Here is a 17521-nt window from a genome sequence, read left to right on the forward strand (position 1 = left end):
AGTTGCACAGGGCGGGGTCGAGACCCAGGGTCTCGAGCTTGATGACGAACATTATCTATATCGACAACAGAAAATTGTTTGGTTATAATTTAGGGTTAATCATTAGGTTCGCAGTGTGTTTAAGATTAGGGCCAATATTAAAATGTAATTAGATAAATAGGCAGGGTTTATTACTTTGCCACTTGCCCAGATAGTGAGGACCGGAGGGGTTGGGGAACCGTGTCAGCATGGCCACTTCAAGCTTCACCCACCAAACGTACGTCAAAGTCTGTTCAATACGTTTTGGGGAAACGTGTCGCTCAGTACACACCGTTCCGCAACGTATCAAACGTTTAAGCGAACTGAACGCACCTCTGTGTAACTTGATCTTTCCTTGTCATGTACATAATCACAGTTTCAAAACAATCTTATCTGCTTTGACATGAAAATGCTTTCAGTAAAAACCATTTATAACAGGAGATAATTGATAGGCACCGAGAGACAGGACCAGACATTGGCAGGCTGTTTTTCACTGTAGTTCAGTTTATTGTGCAGTACTGTTTATCTCAGGCAACAAGCTGACAGTCATGGCAATAGTAGATACATGCTGCTAGACACTAAGCAACACACTCTATATGTATTTACATTCAAGTCTTACAGAGAAAGAGAAACAGGTTGTATTCATTAACAGTAGAATGCATCTCTTACTTCTTACACAATGAATCAAACTTCAAGGACTTCATTAGACATGCAAAATTAGACACCACTAATATACTCTTACTTTATAAAAATACTAAAATCAGATTTTAGAGTACATTTACACAAATAAAAGTTATCGTGGCACCCAGACTATGAACAAAAAGAGGTCATCGCAATAAGTTTATTTCCCAGCATTTACATGATTGTTAAAAACAGGAGAGTTCAGTAGTATGGACACCGTTGAGGCCGCAGTCAGGACAGCCAGGAGTGTGACAGGAGGCTGTCCACGGGGTGGGTGTATGTTTGTGTGAATGTTTGCCAAAAACATTGTCATACAGTGACACAATTAAACTCAATTTAGTTCTCTCTACCATGGCCATCTTCAGTAGTGGCTACCCTGTACTGCAGGGGTCCCCAATTCGTGGGCCAATCCCCAAAGTCGTGGGCCTACATTTCCTTGAGCAGATGGTCGGGGATCCGAAAAATAGTTATAAATAATTAGTACCCTGCAAATTGACCGCAAGAATCCCAAACAGATATAGTATTTCACAAAAACAGAATAATTTCAAACCTTGATTAAATTGGGATACGATCACATATGCCTATACCTATGCGTGGGAATACTTGGAAACAGATTTCCTAAATTAAAATCACTTTGAGCTAATTTCCTGGTGATTTTACAGTCTTATGTCAAAGAACAAAAATGATATAAAACCATGTTTTTTTGCGCCGAAATCTTGAGTGGGCAAAATAAAACCACACGGGTCGAATTTGGCCCACGGGCTGCCTATTGGGAAACCCTGCTGTACTGAGTATGGTACTCATGGCTGTCTACTAATGACTACCCTGTACACTTTAGAATGGCCGGCTAGTGACTGGATGGAGAGCAATCAGTCTTTTAGCTGCCTAAAACTTCACCATGTATTGGAATGTCTATTATATCACCAACAGACAGACATGACATAATGCCTTTAAATGGCTTATGTAGAGTGCCTTAATGGACAATTAAGAGACAATTTCTCCATCAACTAGTCTGTTTATGGCAGACATAAATCACAATTATTTGGATGGCTAGACTCAAGTGTGTGTGTGTGTGTGTGTGTGTGTGTGTGCGTGAGTGAGTGTCATGTGGTCCCATCAGCCCCAGTGGTGCTGGTCTGTCCGCTCGTAATCAGAGGGGGTATGGCCTCCTGGTCTGATTCTCTGACAAAGATGACAGCATCACCACTAACATTAATCAGACACTGAGCCTGGAGAGAGACAGAGAGAGAGAGAAATGGGAAAGAGAGAGAGAGAAGGGCGAGATAGAACGAGAAGACAGACATGAGGGTCTGTAGCCCTTTCCACTCACAGCCCGTCATCCCGTACACGGGTTGAAAATGTCAGGTTTTGTTATTGATAAGCGCCTAAATTGGAACACAGTGGCTGTACGGTAACATGATATACATGACGTCAGAGCTCCAGTTATCCACTTCACAGCACTGTATGAGTTTTGACTGACAGCCGTTATAAACTTGAGCATCACGTGAAACAACATGCTCCCCATCCCTCCTGCTAACTGGGCTACTTTTGCACATCTGTTCTCTGAGTGAGGGACATGCTGTAAATCGAGAGGAGTTGATTTGTTCTAAAATATGAGATGTTGAGGAATATAATAAATACCACTGATGTCATGCAAGCTAACCACACACCCATGCACCTCACATTTCCTTTTTGAAAACTCATTTAATTTACAGAATCAACGTTTGTGATTGTTATGTTTGATCCAATTACAAGGAAAACATGCTTTATACCCTGGGTTGTCCTGAACAGAATGAACCTATGTTTGTTATATTGTGGAGAAAATTTGCCGTGGAACACGCACTTGAATGCACTCATGACTCCATACTATGCTCACTAAAATTACAATCTGTTTGTCTGAAGTGCCTTTTGAAAGCCCAACACTGTGAGATCATATTTTATAACTTAGCTAGCCATGTTGGCAATAGAATAAGATATCAAATGATGCCCACCTGACCCAGATTGTCATTTATAACGGAACATTTTGGGATTGCATAAACATCAAAATTGTGTGATGGTGAGGACGCAGTGCTGTGTTCCAAACAAAAAACTACAAGTGTGCTAAAGAGAGCTAAAAAAAAGCACCTTATAGTTGAAGACTCTTTCCTTGTGTCATAAAAGTGCATTGAAATGACTTAGTAACTGTCTACAGTTTGGAGAGGTGTGTGGCACTTCAAGACAACCTCTCACTCAAACCCTTGTAATCTTGTTTTCTTATCTTGCACCTAATCCAACATTTCAATTAATATTCTTATTGTTACTGAATAAATCCAGAGTATTTTCAGATTTCGTTATTGACAAATGCTGTGAAAAGTACAGTAAATATAAAAAGCACATCAAATCAACAGTGTAATGTTTGGAGTCTGGTCATTTACCCATAACCTTCAATGTGTACTCTTCGAATTGCTACCATGGTCATACCTATTTTATTTTTATTTTATTTCACCTTTATTTAACCAGGTAGGCAAGTTGAGAGCACGTTCTCATTTACAATTGCGACCTAGCCAAGATAAAGCAAAGCAGTTCGACACATACAACAACACAGAGTTACACATGGAGTAAAACAAACACACAGTCAATAATACAGTAGAAAAATAAGTCTATATACAATGTGAGCAAGTGAGGTGACATAAGGGAGGTAAAGGCAAAAAAAGGCCATGGTGGCACAGTAAATACAATATAGCAAGTAAAACATTGGAATGGATGATTTGCAGTGGAAGAACGTGCAAAGTAGAGATAGAAATAATGGGGTGCAAAGGAGCTAAATAAATAAATAAATAAATACAGTAGGGAAAGAGGTAGTTGTTTGGGCTAAATTATAGATGGGCTATGTACAGGTGCAGTAATCTATGAGCTGCTCTGACAGCTGGTGCTAAAAGCTAGTGAGGGAGATAAGTGTTTCCAGTTTCAGAGATTTTTGTAGTTCGTTCCAGTCATTGGCAGCAGAGAACTGGAAGGAGAGGCGGCCAAAGGAAGAATTGGTTTTGGGGGTGACCAGAGAGATATACCTGCTGGAGCGCGTGCTACAGGTGGGTGCTGCTATGGTGACCAGCGAGCTGAGATAAGGGGGGACTTTACCTAGCAGGGTCTTGTAGATGACCTGGAGCCAGTGGGTTTGGCGACGAGTATGAAGCGAGGGCCAGCCAACGAGAGTGTACAGGTCGCAGTGGTGGGTAGTATATGGGGCTTTGGTGACAAAACGGATGGCACTGTGATAGACTGCATCCAATTTATTGAGTAGGGTATTGGAGGCTATTTTGTAAATGGCATCACCGAAGTCGAGGATTGGTAGGATGGTCAGTTTTACAAGGGTATGTTTGGCAGCATGAGTGAAGGATGCTTTGTTCCGGAATAGGAAGCCAATTCTAGATTTAACTTTGGATTGGAGATGTTTGATGTGAGTCTGGAAGGAGAGTTTACAGTCTAACCAGACACCTAGGTATTAGTAGTTGTCCACATATTCTAAGTCAGAGCCGTCCAGAGTAGTGATGTTGGACAGGCGGGCAGGTGCGGGCAGCGATCGGTTGAAGAGCATGCATTTAGTTTTACTTGTATTTAAGAGCAATTGGAGGCCACAGAAGGAGAGTTGTATGGCATTGAAGCTCGCCTGGAGGGTTGTTAACACAGTGTCCAAAGAAGGGCCAGAAGTATACAGAATGGTGTCGTCTGCGTAGAGGTGGATCAGAGATTCACCAGCAGCAAGAGCAACATCATTGATGTATACAGAGAAGAGAGTCGGTCCAAGAATTCAACCCTGTGGCACCCCCATAAAGACTGCCAGAGGCCCGGACAACAGACCCTCCGATTTGACACATTGAACTCTATCAGAGAAGTAGTTGGTGAACCATGCGAGGCAATCATTTGAGAAACCAAGGCTGTAGAGTCTGCCGATGAGGATGTGGTGATTGACAGAGTCGAAAGCCTTGGCCAGGTCAATGAATACGGCTGCACAGTATTGTTTCTTATCGATGGCGGTTAAGATATCGTTTAGGACCTTGAGCATGGCTGAGGTGCACCCATGACCAGCTCTGAAACGAGATTGCATAGCGGAGAAGGTATGTTGGGATTCGAAATGGTCGGTAATCTGTTTGTTGACTTGGCTTTCGAAGACCTTAGAAAGGCAGGGTAGGATAGATATAGGTCTGTAGCAGTTTGGGTCAAGAGTGTCCCCCCCTTTGAAGAGGGGGATAACCGCAGCTGCTTTCCAATCTTTGGGAATCTCAGACGACACGAAAGAGAGGTTGAACAGGCTAGTAATAGGGGTGGAAACAATTTCAGCAGATAATTTTAGAAAGAGAGGGTCCAGATTATCTAGCCCGGCTGATTTGTAGGGGTCCAGATTTTGTAGCTCTTTCAGAACATCAGCTGACTGGATTTGGGAGAAGGAGAAATGGGGAAGGCTTGAGCGAGTAGCTGTGGGGGGTGCAGTGCTGTTGACCGGGGTAGGGGTAGCCAGGTGGAAAGCATGGCCAGCCGTAGAAAAATGCTTATTGAAATTCTCAATTATAGTGGATTTGTCGGTGGTGACAGTGTTTCCTATCTTCAGTGCAGTGGGCAGCTGGGAGGAGGTGCTCTTATTCTCCATGGACTTTACAGTGTCCCAGAACCTTTTTGGGTTTGTGTTGCAGGAAGCAAATTTCTGCTTGAAAAACCTATGCTTATTATAGTTCATTTCAATTTGGCCCAAACCACATAGGTCAAGTTCCACGAGTGTAAGGGGTTAACCTGATGGTTCTTTGAGAAAATATTGTAGTTCAAACAGAACAATACTATAGGCCTCCAGTTCTTTAACTAACAGAGCAAATTAACAGTGTGTGTGTGTACCTGGTTCTTGTTGGGGTTTTCCATGAAGACACACTCCTTCATGCTGTATGACACTACGGCGTTGCCCCCCAGAGCTGCTACATGGGCACGGACCATGGCAAACACCTCCGCTATGAAGGAATGCAGGAACCCACTTACACCCCCCTCCTAACACACACACAGGTAAATATGTTAACCTTTGCGAAATCATTGCAATGAGCTAGCAGAGGAACAGACTACGCACACCACAGAAAGACATGTAATCATTTCCTACTCATCTCTGATGACACCTGCAGGAATCTATTGCACAAACGTGTGTGTGTGTACCTCTCGTAGTGACGTGGTCTCTCTAATGAAGAACATGTTGATGATTCCCAAGTATTTGACGATGCGCGTCCTGGGGAGAAAGGACAGAGGAGTCATCTTCACCACGGTAACAGGGGCACCGCATGGCAACGACCTGGTGGAGCGTAGGGACCGGGACCGCACCTCTGGGAGAGGACTGCAGCGCTCTGAGGACGAGACTGGAGGAGGGGGAGAGAGAATGGGGGAGAGAAAGGGAGCGAGCGAGAAAAAGAGGGAGGGATGGAGATACCAGACTCAGCCTTTAAATGGTGCTACAAAGAACAGAGGATATGATGAGCTATGAGCTGGAGGAAATGGATATAGAGTGTGTGTGTGGAGTTTGAATGCAAACTACAAACGGGTTAAATTTAGGCCAGATCCAAATGAGAGCCGGTAACTTTGGAAATGCACATTTGAATTAGGGATATCTAATGAATTTCTTTTGTCCACATTTCTTTTTCCTCAGAGTAAACAACAGCAAAATCAGACAACCCCATAGTAGAATAGTTTATTTATTAAATTGGTCAGCTTGTCACATTCTATACGAGAAAATAATATTTCTCTCAAGAGTAAGGAGCATTCAAATTTCTGCACAGGAAGAGAAACATGCATGCCCAGTCAATGTACAGCATTTGTCACGAGTGTTATAAGGAGTGGACCAAGATGCAGCGTGGTATGTTTCCATCCTCTTTATTTAGAAGAGAAACTCAAAGAAAAACAATAAATCGCAAAACGAAACATGAAGCTAACAATAGTTCTAACAGGCAACTATACATAGTCAAGATCCCACAAAGCACAATGGGAAATGGCTGCCTAAATATGATCCCCAATCAGAGACAACTATAAACAGCTGCCTCTGATTGGGAACCACACCAGGCCAACATAGATATATAAATCACCTAGATAACCCACCCTAGTGACACCCCGACCTAACCAACATAGAGAATAAAAAGCTCTCTATGGTCAGGGCATGACAGCATTATTAATGCAGTGGTGGGAAAACACACTTTTGAAAGCAGTTTTGAAAAGGAGGATCTTTTACTATGCTCATTTCTCAACTCCTAAAAATGTGTGAATTGCACCATTTTAAGCGGCTAGGTTTATGCACATCTAGCACTAGCCAACAGTGTTGAATGCATGGGGAGACCTGTGTGTAACCAGGTGTAACTGGTAGGCCTACATTATATTCACTGTACATGGTCCTTTGATGAGTGCCAGTGGCACATTTTTGGGGACTTTCAAGCCATCAATATGTTGCTAACTAGCAACAAGATCATTTTTAGAGTTTGGTCAAGCTAATGATCAGCCCAATGGGGTAAATACAGATGGGAAACCCTATGCTTCAGCCTATTTATGTATTGCCACTATACTGCGTCAGTTGGGCTACAGCCTGACGATATGGAGAAATATGTTATTGGGCTCATTTCTGGAGGGGGAAATTATATATTTGATTCAGTTGAGTAAAGTGTCCATTTAAAAAGTTGCCATAACTTACCTTACAGTCATTCTATCAAAAAATGTGTAGGTCCCGCAGCGACCTATTCTGTGATAGGTGTCTTTGTCAGTATATATTGTTTCGGCGCGCCCACAAACTAGGGACCCCACACCTCCCAAATCCCAATTGAACCACTCACTATAAGTTGTGAGTTTGTTTGTGTGTGTGTGTGAGAGAATGCGCAGCAGTGTAGCATGATGACAGTATAATCACAGTGATGAAAGCGTGAGCTGCCATGCACCATTCAGTGACAGACAGGCAAACAACCATACAGCCTCTGCAAACAGACAAGACAGACGTACATACAGACAGACAGACTGGCCAGGCCTTGTGTGTGTGTGTGTGTGTGTGTGTGTGTGCGCGCGCGCGCGTATGTGTGCATGCATTTACCTGTGTGTGTGTGTGTGTGTGTGTGTGTGTGTGTGTGTGTGTGTGTGTGTGTGTGTGTGTGTGTGTGTGTGTGTACGATCGATACAAAACAGAAACAAATTAGGCAGTCTGCTAAGCAGAATGATTCAATCAAGCCAGAGTGTGAAAGATGTTCCATCTGGTAACATAGTGAATGATGCTTCAATCTGACCTGGAACCTTCAGAGCCAATTTGAATAACATTAAGTCTGCATCTCAAATCCCTCCCCACTCCCTAGTTAGAGCATTACACAGGGATCTGCCATATGGCTCTGGTCCAAAGTAGTGCATTAAAGGGAATAGGGTGTGATTTGAGATGTGTCCTTTCATTTAATCCCAGTTAATTTTTCCCAGTTATCATCACAGTTTATGACAAAGTTAATTTATGTAGCATCAAACTGCAATTCCCCCAAGTCGCCAGCTTTAGTGAGATATGTTTTTAGTGTGTTTTAAGATCCTATTTCATGTTTACTTCCTCCATGTCTGTCACTATGGCGACAGAGTCAGAGGTTATACGCTGGCTGTTGGTTGGTTATTCCTCTGAGGGGCGGGGCTTCAACTTTCACACTCTAGTTAATCAGCTGGTGCATGATCTGTGACGCTCCGCCCCCCAGCGGCAATTGGGGAGGGATGTGTATGTTTGTGTGTGTGTGTGTACCAGAGTTTGCTAGCGACTGTGTCCTCCTACTTGTCTTAACTGATCCTCGTCTTATGGTGTGAGCTTTCAGCCTAAGCAGCTCTAGCCAGGTGCTGCATCTGTCTGCAAAGGAACCGTAATCAACCGAGGAAACTGGAGAAACATACACACACACACACACACACGTGCACAAGCTCGCACACACACACACACGTGCACAAGCTCGCACACACACACACACACACACACACGCACAAGCTCGCACACACACACAACATCTACACCGCATACATGGCGCGTGCATACACACACCACACACGTACCGAAAACCGCATACACCCATGACATAGAAAATAATATAGACACATAATGAAAAATAATATAGAGTAAATAAAGGAGGAGGTTGGGGCGGAGCAGGAGAACAAAAGGATGAGAACTTAAAACAGGGCCGTGGTAGCCATGGCAGCAGGGGGGGGGGGGGGGGGGGCTTACCTCGAGACGATGAGTGGGTCATGGCACTCTCTGGAACACCTGTAACACACACACACACACCATGATGCACTGCCACACACACAACCACTGATGTTGACTCTTCAGGCCTCAGCAAGATACAACACACTGTATCTCAATACCTTACAGACACTTCCTTATACCTGGTCCTATATCCACATCTTGTTCCCTAGTTCTAAATCCTATCTCCTAGGTCTAGCTCCTAGTCCTGGCTGATGTGGAGAAGGTGGAGGGCGGCCATTTTGGTTTAACCCCAGCTCTCTCTCCAGATCAGTGAAGAGCAGGATTGTTTTTCTTATAGTCATCACAGTGCTACTCCACATAGCTCTACACACACACACACACATGGCTGCAAGTCTAAAACACCTGAGAGAGGATGTACCTGGTTATACAGTTACATTATTTACCTGGTCATACAGTCACAGGCGGTAAAGTCATGTTTAACACAACTACTACAGAACATATTGAAATAGAGGACAGAGAATAGAACAATATGGTTAAGGGAGCTTCAAGGAGTGAGACGTTCCAGGCGGTTAGAGGATTTCTGATGTTTTGTCTGCTGAGGGATGGCTATTGGAGGTTAAAGGTTAGACAGTTGTTAGTGATCCGGGATTATAACGGGTAAGGTTTGGTGTACCTGAAGGTTTGGCTGTAGGCTGGTTGTTGGAGGACGTTGACTCTCCACACAGCTCCATAGAAAACTGTAGCTGCTCTTCATTCTCTCCACTCCCTGGAAAACAAACAAACACACACAGAGTTTAATCTCTTTCACTCCTCAACCCACCCAAGTGCACTAACTCGTGTCTCGTCTCCTTCAGCTCTACATAACTCCAGACCCTTATCCCTTTATCTCTAACCCCTGACCTACAGCCTTTGAGAATACTAACCCTTGTTAAGAGCCTTGTCTGCTGCCAGCTGAGTCTCCTTGTCAAAACTCATGGCTACAGCCGTCACCGCCACCTGGAGAGGACAGGGGGAGAGAAAACGGGAGAGGGTATGTGAGAAAATGAAATTATCATTACCTTGTTACTATCATTTATTGACACAAATGTCAGGTAAAGTGATAGGGGGAAAAATGTATACAGTTACATATCGCAGTATTATTTTTGGATATTATATTGATATTTGACTCAAAGTATCGACTTCTTAAAAAGGTATCTTTAGCTAGCGCTAGTCGGCTGTACAAGCACTAAAACCCATCCTATAGCCCAGGTAAGGCTGGGCGATATGGCCTAAAAATCTTATCTCGATTTTTAAAAACATATAGGAGTTTCACGATATATATCTAGATTTTGAATTTTTTTTTTACTTAATACGCGTTGTTGTACAATTAAAGGTAAAATACACTGCATTTCAAATAGTCAGCAATAATCTAAGGAATTCAGGGCTTGTGAAGTTATACCTAGGCTAAATATAAGCCTTCCACAACCATAAGACCCAGTAATAATTTAAGAATTTTATCAAAATAGTTTAAACTGATTTTTTGCAATAATCACTGATCTGGCTTTCAAGTCTGTCTATGAAAATGCCCTTTTTTGTTACAAATTTAACTAGAACCATGCATAATGCACATTCACTAATAATGACTAACATCTTGTAGCAGCCATTAGACTCCACCATTTTTTAAACACAGGTCTCATCAACAATCTCTCAAGCTCACGTGTCAGTGATTAGTCAGCGAATCTTCATATTTCAAGTTTCGCCAACTTGGGATCTATTTGCTAGCTAACAAGGTTGAACAGTTGAATTGTTATGAACACACCATTCGGTCTGTCTCCAACTCTTTGAAAAGCATGTTAGCCTGTCCACATGTTGAAATCAAGCGGCCTACCTTATTTCTCAGAATGGAAACAAGTTGCCAATTCCTTATATAATTGTGTTTTATGTTTATTGCACATTTATAAAACAGACTAGTTAACAGTCTTTGACTAAAATGCTGCTAGCAGTATGTGGTACCACAATGCCGCGCACGACAAACATAATTCATTTTCCAGAATCAATGTTCATTGATACTCTCGTTTTAGTAGTGTCTGCTCTGCACACAATTTGGGTAGTTGAGAAATAAAATGGTATCGTTAGAAAAGTTAACTTCTCCAGTAAAATAATGTCTCACTTTGTTTTTTGGTGTCCATGTGACCGATTCTGTTGGACCAAATCTCAAATAGCGAGTTGAAACCGCTTGTCAGAGAGGAAGATCAACTTCGTTGGCGAATGGAGGCAGGGGGAGGGGCTTGGTGTGTGTGTAAACCATAGAGGAAGAGGCGAAGTTGAAAGCAAAGATTTTTTTAACTAAACCAAGATAGACCACAATCTGTCGTTTCCAATTAGAACAAATGAGTAATAGTGGGCAGAACAAGCAAGGAGTTGGGCAGAACAAGCACGAGCTAGCGAGATCCTATTTGCCTGTTCTAGCATCATCTGCATATAGGAACGCCTACTCTGTGAAGCGCGTGTGTGCAATAAATCAATTCGCCTTTGCACTCCTTCTAAACGACGCAATTTTGAAAAACTGTAACAAAGGGCAAAGTCTACTCTACTTAGTCCCCTCTGTTCAAAACAGATGCTAGATTTGGAAACAGAAAACTGTATTGAGATCAAATGTTTAATCGATGAGAAAATTAGCAGAATGTTGGCCAAAATCCATCTCCTTTCACTGCTGGCCCCTGGGCTTCCTCTCACTAGTGGAAACGCCGGGCAGATGCTTCATATTTATGCATCCAGTGAAATATCTGTCTCATTGTTCTATCTGTGGTGAAAGGTTTCACTCGCTAAAATCTTGTCCAAAATAAGGGCAATGCATTTTCTAGGGGCTATTTTTGAACCTAAGCTTGTCGTCTGCCTTCCCGCATTGTTAGGGCGGAGACATGCATTTCGTCATTATATACAGATCTCTAGTGTAAATGGGAAGGTGCACACAACACAAGAGGAGTGAATGAGCCGAAACCAAAAATACAACATGAGAACAAGCGGACATAAATGCTAAAAAAAACTAAAAAATAACAAAACCTTGATTCTTGCGATACAGGCATTTGGAATATGGCACACAAATATACATTCTAATTAATTAGATATATCGCCCAGCCCTAAACCCAGGGTTATTCAACTCTTACCCTACAAGGTCTGGAGCCTGCTGGTTTTCTGTTCTACCTGATAATTAATTGCACCCACCTGGTGTCCCAGGTTGAAATCAGTCCCGGATTAGAGGGGAACAATTAAAAAACGCAGTGAAACTGGCTTCGAGGCCCAGCGTTGAGTTTGAGGAATATAGCTTATTCTCCATCTTCTTTTTAAATAGTGAGCCAACATGTTTTCAGCACTTATTTCCCTGAGTGATCAAAACTAATTTTCTCATGCTCTCTCGTCTCTCTGCAGCAGACGCATAGTGAGCAATATGTTTGAACATCAAATCAATAAAACACCTTTATCGAAACGCAATACATATGGAATCGTGAGAATCGCAATACATATCGTATCAGCACCTTAGTATCTTGATAATATCGTATCGTGAGGTCCCTGGCAATTCCCAGCTCTAATACTGACCAAAATGTTTATAGGAAAGATGGACAAAAATAGGAGAGGTGTGCTTAGGTGTGTGTCTTCTCACCTGTATGAGTTCTTCCTCTGGTACGGCTACAGTGAAGTTGAGATGGCATAGACAGCAGGGGATCATGGAACGTAACTTAAAGTATAGACTCTACACAGACAAATAAAAGCAGACAGTTCAATTTAATACAGAAGTTAAAGATTACGTAGATTAAGTAAGAGGAACAACAATGCTTGGGCTTGACCAGCGTATCCCCATTGTGTGTGTGTGTGTGTGTGTGTGTGGTCTTACCTTGAGTAAATTCTCACAGAGGTCAGTGAAGATCTTGTTGAGGCCCTGGTTGGTCAGATTGGCATTATTGAGTCTGTAGACCCTGACAGATGTAAACATCTAGGGAGGGGGGTATTGGCGAAGAACGAAATATAAACATATTATAATCTCTCAATAACCTGTAGAACAGTAGTAGTAACAGCCAAGTAGTAGTAGTACACTCGTACAGCATTAGTAGTAATACAGTAGTAGTACACTAGTAGCAATAGAAGTAGTACAGTAGTAGTAGAAGTAAAATAGTAGAAGTAGCACAGTAGAAGAACATTAGTAGTAGTAGAAGTTGTGTAGTAGTTGTACAGTAGTAGTAGTATTAGTAGAAGTAGTACAGTAGTAGTAGTAGTACAGTAGTAGTAGAACAGTAGTAGTAAAAGTTGTACAGTAGTAGAAGTAGAAGTACTACAATAGTAGAAGGAGTAGTACTAGTAGTAGTAGAACAGTAGTATAATTAGTACAGTAGTACTAGTAGTAGAATAATAGTAGTAGTAGGACTAGTATAGTAGTAGTAGTATAATAATAGTAGTAGTAGAACTAGTATAGTAGTAGTAGTAGAATAATATTAGTAGTAGAAGAAGTACAGTAGTAGTAGTAGAATAATAGTAGTAGTAGAAGAAGTACAGTAGTAGTGGTAGTAGAAAAGTAGTAGAAGTAGAACAGTAGTAGTAGTAGTAGAAGTAATACATGAGTAGTAGAACAGTACTAGTAGTAGTAGAAGAAGTACAGTAGTAGGAGTAGTAGAACAGTAGTAGTAGTAGAAGAAGTACAGTAGTAGTAGTAGAACAGTAGTAGTAGAAGTAGTACAGTAGTAGTAGTAGTAGTAGAAGTAGTACAGTAGTAGTAGTAGTAGTAGTAGAAGTAATACAGTAGTAGCAGAACAGTAGTAGTAGTAGTAGTAGTAGTAGAACAGTAGTAGTAGAAGTAGTACAGGAGTAGTAGAACAGTACTAGTAGTAGTAGAACAGTAGTAGAAGAAGTACAGTAGTAGTAGTAAAAGTTGTACAGTAGTAGTAGAACAGTAGTAGTAGTAGTATTAGTAGTAGAAGTAGTACAGTAGTAGAAGTAGAACAGTAGTAGTAGTACAATAGGAGTAGAACTAGTAGTAGTAGAGCAGTAGTAGTAGTAGTACTAGTAGTAGTAGTACAGTAGTAGTAGTATAAGTAATACAGTAGTAGTAGTAGAACAGTAGTAGTAGTATTAGTAGAAGTAGTACAGTAGTAGAAGTAGAACAGTAGTAGTAGTAGAATAGTAGGAGTAGTACTAGTACAGAAGTAGTAGTTGAATAATAGTAGAGGTAGAACTAGTATAGTAGTAGTAGAATAGTAGTAATAGTAGAAGTAGTACAGTAGTAGTAGTAGAACAGTAGTAGTAGTATTAGTAGAAGTAGTACAGTAGTAGAAGTTGAACGGTAGTAGTAGTAGTAGTAGTAGAGCAGTAGTAGTACAGTAGTAGTAGTAGCAGAACTAGTATAGTAGTAGTAGAATAGTAGTAGTAGTAGTAAAAGTAGTACAATAGTAGTAGTAGAACAGTAGAAGTAGTACAGCAGTAGTAGGAGTAGAGCAGTAGTAGAAGTTGTACAGTAGTAGTAGTATTAGTAGAAGAAGTACAGTAGTAGAAGTAGAACAGTAGTAGTAGTACAATAGTAGGAGTAGTACTAGTAGTAGTAGTACAGTAGTAGTAGTTGAATAATAGTAGAGGTAGAACTAGTATAGTAGTAGTAGAATAGTAGTAATAGTAGAAGTAGTACAGTAGTAGTAGTAGTAGAACAGTAGTAGATGAAGAAGTAGTACAGTAGTAGGAGTAGAGCAGTAGTAGAAGTTGTACAGTAGTAGTAGTATTAGTAGAAGTAGTACAGTAGTAGAAGTAGAACAGTAGTAGTAGTACAATAGTAGGAGTAGTAGGAGTAGTAGTAGCACAGTAGTAGTAGAACTAGTATAGTAGTAGTAGAATAGTAGTAGTAGTAAAAGTAGTACAATAGTAGTAGTAGAACAGTAGTAGTAGTACAGTAGTAGTTGTAGTAATAGTAGAACAGTAGTGGTAGTAGTAGAACAGTAGTAGTAGTAGAACAGTAGTAGAAGTAGAACAGTAGTAGTAGTAGTAGTAGTACAATAGTAGGAGTAGTAGAACAGTAGTAGAAGTAGTACAGTAGTACTAGTAGTAGAATAATAGTAGTAGTAGAACTAGTATAGTAGTAGTAGTTGAATGGTAGTAGTAGTAGACCTAGTATAGTAGTATTTAGTAGAACAGTGGTAGTAGTAGAAGTAGTGGAGTAGCAGAATAGTAGTAGTAGTAGTAGAACTAGTATATTAGTAGCACTAGTATAGTAGTAGAACTAGTATAGTAGTAGTAGTAGAGTAGTAGTACTAGTATAGTAGTAGTAGTAGAACTAGTACAGTAGTAGTAGTAGAACAGTAGTAGAAGTAGTACAGTAGTAGTAGTAGAACAGTAGTAGAAGTAGTACAGTAGCAGAATAGTAGTAGTAGTAGTAGAACTAGTATATTAGTAGCACTAGTATAGTAGTAGAACTAGTATAGTAGTAGTAGTAGAGTAGTAGTACTAGTATAGTAGTAGTAGTAGAACTAGTACAGTAGTAGTAGTAGAACAGTAGTAGAAGTAGTACAGTAGTAGTAGTAGAACAGTAGTAGGAGTAGAAGTAGTACAGTAGTAGTAGTAGAACAGTAGAAGTAATATAGTAGCAGCAGAACAGTAGTAGTAGTAGAACAGTAGTAGAAGTAGTACAGTAGCAGAATAGTAGTAGTAGTAGTAGAACTAGTATATTAGTAGCACTAGTATAGTAGTAGAACTAGTATAGTAGTAGTAGTAGAGTAGTAGTACTAGTATAGTAGTAGTAGTAGAACTAGTACAGTAGTAGTAGTAGAACAGTAGTAGAAGTAGTACAGTAGTAGTAGTAGAACAGTAGTAGGAGTAGAAGTAGTACAGTAGTAGTAGTAGTAGAACAGTAGAAGTAATATAGTAGTAGCAGAACAGTAGTAGTAGTACAGTAGTAGTACTAGTACAGTAGTAGTAGTAGAACAGTAGTAGTAGTAGTAGCACAGTAGATGTAGTAGAAGTAGTACAGTAGTAGAAGTACATTTTTAAAATCCGGACGACGCTGGGCCAACTGTGAGGAGCAGTAGTAGTAGTAGTAGAAGTACAGTAGTAGTAGAAGTACAGTAGTAGTAGTAGAACAGTAGAAGTACAGTAGTAGTAGAAGCACAGTAGTAGTGGTAGTAGAAGTACAGTAGTAGTGATAGTAGAAGTACAGTAGTAGTGGTAGTAGAAGTACAGTAGTAGTGGTAGTAGAAGTACAGTAGTAGTAGTAATAGTAGTACAGTAGTAGTGGTAATAGTAGTACAGTAGTAGTGGTAGTAGAAGTGTAGTGGTAGTAGATAGTAGTAGTAGTAATAGTAGTACAGTAGTAGTAGAAGTACAGTAGTAGTGGTAGTAGAAGTACAGTAGTAGTGGTAGTAGAAGTACAGTAGTAGTGGTAGTAGAAGTACAGTAGTAGTGGTAGTAGAAGTACAGTAGTAGTGGTAGTAGAAGTACAGTAGTAGTAGAAGTACAGTAGTAGTGGTAGTAGAAGTACAGTAGTAGTGGTAGTAGAAGTACAGTAGTAGTGGTAGTAGAAGTACAGTAGTAGTGGTAGTATAAGTACAGTAGTAGTAGTAATAGTAGTACAGTAGTAGTGGTAATAGTAGTACAGTAGTAGTGGTAGTAGAAGTGTAGTGGTAGTAGATAGTAGTAGTAGTAATAGTAGTACAGTAGTAGTAGAAGTACAGTAGTAGTGGTAGTAGAAGTACAGTAGTAGTGGTAGTAGAAGTACAGTAGTAGTGGTAGTAGAAGTACAGTAGTAGTGGTAGTAGAAGTACAGTAGTAGTGGTAGTAGAAGTACAGTAGTAGTGGTAGTATAAGTACAGTAGTAGTGGTAGTAGAAGTACAGTAGTAGTGGTAATAGTAGTACAGTAGTAGTGGTAATAGTAGTACAGTAGTAGTGGTAGTAGAAGTGTAGTGGTAGTAGATAGTAGTAGTAGTAATAGTAGTACAGTAGTAGTAGAAGTACAGTAGTAGTGGTAGTAGAAGTACAGTAGTAGTGGTAGTAGAAGTGTAGTGGTAGTAGATAGTAGTAGTAGTAATAGTAGTACAGTAGTAGTAGAAGTACAGTAGTAGTGGTAGTAGAAGTACAGTAGTAGTGGTAATAGAAGTGTAGTGGTAGTAGATAGTAGTAGTAGTAATAGTAGTACAGTAGTAGTAGAAGTACAGTAGTAGTGGTAGTAGAAGTACAGTAGTAGTGGTAGTAGAAGTACAGTAGTAGTGGTAGTAGAAGTACAGTAGTAGTGGTAGTAGAAGTACAGTAGTAGTGGTAGTAGAAGTACAGTAGTAGTGGTAGTAGAAGTACAGTAGTAGTGGTAGTAGAAGTACAGTAGTAGTGGTAGTAGAAGTACAGTAGTAGTGGTAGTAGAAGTACAGTAGTAGTGGTAGTAGAAGTACAGTAGTAGTGGTAGTAGAAGTACAGTAGTAGTGGTAGTAGAAGTACAGTAGTAGTGGTAGTAGAAGTACAGTAGTAGTGGTAGTAGAAGTACAGTAGTAGTAGTAGTAGAAGTACAGTAGTAGTGGTAGTAGAAGTACAGTAGTAGTGGTAGTAGAAGTACAGTAGTAGTGGTAGTAGAAGTGTAGTGGTAGTAGTAGTAGCAGCAGCAGTGTTTCAGTGTGTGAGTCTGA

The 17521-nt window shown here is 40.7% G+C and overlaps 1 protein-coding gene across 10 annotated transcripts in view; it reads right to left on the minus strand.

Annotated features, from left to right (window-relative positions):
• Positions 1-502: 502 nt before the first annotated feature.
• The window catches only part of c2cd5 (C2 calcium dependent domain containing 5), a 63166-nt gene continuing 46147 nt past the window's right edge, over positions 503-17521 (minus strand). For 5 of the 10 annotated variants that reach the window (XM_071416700.1, XM_071416699.1, XM_071416702.1 and 2 more), the window contains 9 exons: positions 12771-12869; positions 12540-12629; positions 9823-9895; positions 9573-9665; positions 8918-8956; positions 8447-8548; positions 5869-6065; positions 5563-5709; positions 503-1928 (listed from right to left, as the gene is read on the minus strand). In XM_071416700.1, the coding sequence (XP_071272801.1) occupies positions 1803-1928; positions 5563-5709; positions 5869-6065; positions 8447-8548; positions 8918-8956; positions 9573-9665; positions 9823-9895; positions 12540-12629; positions 12771-12869 (966 nt within the window). In that variant the 3' untranslated portion in view covers positions 503-1802. The remainder of the gene's footprint in view (positions 1929-5562; positions 5710-5868; positions 6066-8446; positions 8549-8917; positions 8957-9572; positions 9666-9822; positions 9896-12539; positions 12630-12770; positions 12870-17521) is intronic. The other 5 variants (XM_071416701.1, XM_071416707.1, XM_071416708.1 and 2 more) reach the window with 2 other exon arrangements.

This window comes from Salvelinus alpinus, chromosome 9 (assembly GCF_045679555.1).
Source record: "Salvelinus alpinus chromosome 9, SLU_Salpinus.1, whole genome shotgun sequence".
Lineage (NCBI taxonomy): Eukaryota > Metazoa > Chordata > Actinopteri > Salmoniformes > Salmonidae > Salvelinus > Salvelinus alpinus.